The sequence below is a fragment of the Nicotiana tabacum genome, chromosome 24 (genome assembly GCF_000715075.1).
Source record: "Nicotiana tabacum cultivar K326 chromosome 24, ASM71507v2, whole genome shotgun sequence".
Taxonomy (NCBI): domain Eukaryota; kingdom Viridiplantae; phylum Streptophyta; class Magnoliopsida; order Solanales; family Solanaceae; genus Nicotiana; species Nicotiana tabacum.
Genome location: NC_134103.1, coordinates 85,589,870 through 85,595,031, shown reverse-complemented (window position 1 = coordinate 85,595,031; position 5,162 = coordinate 85,589,870). Strand labels below are relative to the sequence as shown.

Below are 5,162 nucleotides of genomic sequence, written 5' to 3'. Positions count from 1 at the left end.
CCAGAATTACTTTGCAAATACAATATACTAACAGTATAAAATGTGTATCACATGTATATCCATGTATACCTGCGTGTGAGATACATGCGTGATATATGTTTGATACATGTGTCACAGAAGAATTTTTTGAACTCAAATTTAAACTACGAATTTTGATACCAATTCAGTCCAAATCACCTCCAATCTTCCTCAAATTTTGTATATTAACTCATCTATATGTTTTCAATGAATGTCAACCATACCCATTGAAAAGGGTCATTTTTTGCTTATATTTTTGTAATCTTGGTATATATATATATATATATTTTATCACTTTATTTGCTACCTCATCCATAAAATTTTCTTTCCGCCTTGCATCTAATGCGCTTAAAAATATGGAAGGAAATCTTTGTGTGTAATTCTTGGAGAGAAAGAACCTTATTTCTTTGGGTTTTCAATTATTATATATACTTGGTTAGGTTTGGTAAGCCTATGATTAATGGCCAAAGATCGATAAGTTTGGACTTTTTTGGCACATTTATGCAAGATTTCCCAATAATTGGACTATAACTGCACAGTGAGCCCACGTTGGTGTTGCGCAGATACTGTTCGATTGATTTTTAAATACTTTTGGAATGTATTGTACAAACAATATGTACAAAATTTCATGATTCACATTTTGGCCTTTACAGGCTGCTCTATCTTTCAGTTGATCTACAATTATCATCCGACAGCTTATCCTAATCATGAGCTAGGGCATACAAACACGTAAGAGGCTACAGATTTGACAAGATTCAATAGCTTTAACTAATATTTTGTATTTGCTTTAATTTTGTTTACTTAATGTGTAATAATTTATTCAAATCCTAGTTCCTTTTTTAGAATCCAAAACGTAAATATTTAAGATGGTTCTTGCTTGTGAATTTTTTTGTTTGTGGTCATTTCCTTGATATATATAAAATAGTGGACCCTTATAATTGCATGTTACAAAAGACAAACTGGAAGACTTTGCAAATTTCTGCACGGAACATATATAAAATTTAGATTACCATGCATATGTCTGAAGATTTTGCCAAGTAGCTTTAAATTTACAAAATGTCGCCCTCGGAAAACTATTTCAATTTTAATTATCACAGCTGTTTAATCAGTACTCACTCCGGTTCAGTGATTTTTTAATCTTTTTTTTATGATCCACAATATTTGATTTTTTCAAATATCAAGAAAGAATTAACTTCTTTTTTTCAAAATTGTCATTGGGGTAAAGAGCCTAAGAGTAAACAACAACAAACCGAGTGCAATCCCATAAATAAGGTCCGGAGAGGGTAGTATGTACACAAATCTTACCCCTACCTTATAAAGATAGAGAGGTTGTTTCCGATAGACCATCAGCTCAAGGAACAATGTAAAGAACCTACGAGTATTTGTTGTATTACCAATAAAGAAATTACGGTTATTATGATCAATTACATTATTAATTAATACTAAAAAATAGATTTCTTAATATGAGTGAAAATAGATACAAAATAAAAACACTTAAAATGGACCGGAGGGAGTATTTGATTATCATAGTGGAACACTAGGACTTAAAGGGGCTCGTTTCCTTTAAAATCTTTTCGAGATTTGCTTGAAATTCAGTTAGGTCAATACTATATTTTTTTACAACTATACTGAGCTGCTTCCTTCAGTTTCTTAGACAATAAACTGAGATTTGAACTCTATTGGTTCGAAATTCTAAGACAACGATTCAAGTACTCTATGAATGACATTTTAAGACAACGACATCAAATATTAATAATTGAATTGGAAATCCAATATTTACTTATATTTTGTGAATTTCTTAAGACATACATAAGATTTGGATCAAAACAATTGGGTGTGATCGAACCTATGTATTATACTCTACATCCGCCCTTGAATGGCAGTGTAAAACAAATGTGTATTTATTAGTACCATTATATTAACTGGTGCACTGAACATTAAATCTGCATTTGATACTACACGAAAGCTGGCTGATAAATAAAGGAATGTGATTAAAAGTTTAAAACTCGTCCTTAGATAAAAGAAAACTAATTTAATTGCAGTTGATACTAGACATATGGACCATTTCCCTGCATGAAGCATTAAGAAGAATTTTCTCCTTCTGCTAAGTTACAGAATGCAGAAGGTATTATGTTCCAACACTGCCATTTTTCTTCATTATTTTTCCCGGGATGTTCAATGAAAAATGATTTGTAATTAGCAAGATTAAATTCCAAAGTCTCAAAATGTGTACATACGGTTAAAAAAACTCGGATTAATTTCACGTACAGTCACTGAATTTTACCTACTGTAACAATAACAAAATAATTCCTTGTCAAGTTGATAACTATATGGCATACATTGCACCTCTCCCCAATCAACTTTTGTAATCCTACAACAACAACAACAACAACAAATTCAGTGTAATTCCACAATAGGGTCTGGGGAAGGTAGTGTGTATACAAACCTTACCCTTATCTTTAAGAAGGCAGAGATATTATTTTCGTTAGACCCTCGGCTCAGGAAAAATAAAATACTAGATGGATTTTCAAAATTTTGCTTGCTCAATGACATCTTGAATCAATTGTGTCAAGTTGAAGCAAGAGGAACCCCCTTCCTCCACAGCCCTTTTTGCCATCTCTCCCAACTTTTTAGCTCTTTTTCTTCTCATTTCAGCTTCCTCTTCTTCACCAAATACTTCTTCAATAACCTTCTTAATATCATCTTTGCTCACTTGTGCTCCCACTTTTTCTTCCTCCCCAAACATCACAGGATTCTCAATCCCAGCCCTTACTCCTGTCTTTAGTACATTCACTATTAGTCTCTCATTGCAAAATTGCTCAGCAAACATTGGCCAAGTGATCATCGGCACGCCAGCTGTTATTCCTTCGAGACTCGAATTCCATCCACAATGTGTCAAGAAACCGCCAACTGAAGTGTGAGACAATATTAGTACTTGTGGTGCCCAACCATGTATTAAAATTCCTTGTCCTTTAACTCTTTCCTCAAAATTTTCTTCCACCAGCCATTTTTGGAATTCATCTGACATGTGTCTAACAACCCAAATAAAGGGTCGTTTCGACGATTCTAAACCAATCCCTAGCTCTATCATTTGTTGTGTTGGAAGCCGCGATAGGCTCCCGAGACATACAAAGAGTACAGAGTTTTCTTCCCAAGAATCTAGCCATTTTAGGCACTGGTGTTCCTCAATTGAAGACTTGTTTCCTCGTTCAGCTTTGTCTTGTTTTTCTATATTGCATAACGAAACAGGGCCAATGGTCCAAATTTTCTTGCCTTTGCCCTTTTTCAATCCCTTGACATATTCTTGTTCTAAGTCCTCAAAACTATTCACTACTATCCCATAAGCTTCATCCTCTGCTTTCTTCATTTGATCCGCTAATTCTTTCCAATTTGAATCTCTTGGCCTAACAATATTTGCAAGCTGAGCTTTGTTTAGTTCAATTTTGTCATGTAATCCAGGCACTTGAAAATACTCTTTATCAGACTCTATTTTTTCTAACTCTTTCCAACCTCTCAGATTGTGTAAACACAATAAAGAGAAACAACACATCCCATGAAAAACAATCCTAGGGATGTTAAATTTTTGTGCAACATTAGTAGTCCAAGGAAAACACATATCAGATATTAAACAATTTGGTGATGGATTCAATTCTTGCAACAAGTCTTCCACTTGGGGTTGAAGTTTTTTCGTAGCATCGAAAAAATTCAACCCCAAATCCATAGATGGAAGCATGTCGAAATTTTCACAACCTTCGGGTAGTCCTGACTCTAAGCTCGGAAAATAGAGGTGAATTACTTGAATCTTTAGTCCTGACTCTATAGCGCGATCAACGACTGTCTTGAATCTAGTGGCATTTAGGTGTGTCGTAAGGATTGTGATTTTAACTCCGCACTGTGCTAATAACCGCGCAATGTCAATCATAGGGATAGTGTGGCCTTGTGCCATAAAAGGAAACAACACAAAATGTGGCTGCACTGTGGAAACAGCCATTGTTTAATTCCTTAGGAAAAATATTGGTCAAAAGATTAGAGAATTTTGGTATGTCCTAGGGGTTACTATATGGTTTCAACATTGCTTGTTTTATAGTACATGTTTTATTGTCAATTGATGATGTAAGAGCAGACATAAGCATATTCAACATTACCTTAAGTGTGGTGCGTGGTTAAAGGGCAACCCGATGCACAAAATATCTCGTATTTATATCGGGTCTGAAAAATGGGTCGCACTCCAAAATGTATAATGTGGACAGTCTACCTTAATGCAAGCATTAGTAGCTGCTTCTATGACTCGAACCCGTAACATACAGATCATACACGAAAATAACTTTACTGCTACTTCAAAGTTCCGTATAAAGCAGACATAAGCATATTCAACATTATCTTAGGTGTAGTGTGTGGTTGGCAATGTGAAATTGGATTTGTGAGGATGATGTTTACTTAGGGGTGTTTGTTGGCCGGTACGGTACGATATTTAGACATTTCGATTCGGTATTTTCGATATTCGATTTCTTAAAATGCTATACTAATACCGTACCTAATTAAATTCGGTATGGTTCGGTTTTTCTCCTTTCGGTTCGGTAATTTCGGTTTATTCGGTTTGAATACTAACTAGTGCGTAGAGTCATAGACTGTAATATTCTTAATTAAAGCACTCAAAAGTACAAAACTAAAAACGTTTGTTGACAAAAGTTTTATCCAAAACCAGTAAATGTCAACCCAGAGAGAGAAAATTGTACATAAAGGAATAAATTTGGTCATTAAAAATGTCTTGTTACTTGCTTAGAGTTAATTGATGAACTTATAAAATAAAGGAAAGTTAAATTTTAGATTTTTTATATTTATGTTATAATTAATAATATGTGTATTGTGTAATATAATATATATTTCGGTACGGTATCGGTATTTCGGTATTTTATTTTCAAATATCAAATATCATACCTAATACCAAATTATTTTTAAAACTTAAACCAAACATCATACCGAATACCAAAATATCGAATACCAAATATCAAAATTTTCGATTTCGATACGATAATTCGATATTTACCAAATTATGCACAGCACTATGTTTACTCTTGAGTCACATTTTTTATAAAGTTAGGCATGGGATGTTACCAGCACTTTATAACGACAAAATGAAGCTT

At 33.8% G+C, this 5,162-nt stretch overlaps 1 protein-coding gene across 1 annotated transcript; it reads right to left on the bottom strand.

Annotated features, from left to right (window-relative positions):
- Positions 1-2,210: 2,210 nt before the first annotated feature.
- LOC107770228 (UDP-glycosyltransferase 73C4) lies at positions 2,211-4,088 on the bottom strand. Its single transcript, XM_016589505.2, has 2 exons — positions 2,470-4,088; positions 2,211-2,389 (listed from the first exon to the last, which is right to left on the bottom strand). The coding sequence occupies exon 1, from the start codon at positions 4,007-4,009 to the stop codon at positions 2,546-2,548; it is 1,464 nt and encodes a 487-aa protein (XP_016444991.1). The 5' UTR covers positions 4,010-4,088; the 3' UTR covers positions 2,211-2,389; positions 2,470-2,545.
- Between the last annotated feature and the right edge of the window lie 1,074 nt (positions 4,089-5,162).

Excerpts from the sequence above, each read along its gene's own strand:
- LOC107770228 (XM_016589505.2), bottom strand. The coding sequence starts at position 4,009 with ATGGCTGTTTCCACAGTGCAGCCACATTTTGTGTTGTTTCCTTTTATG.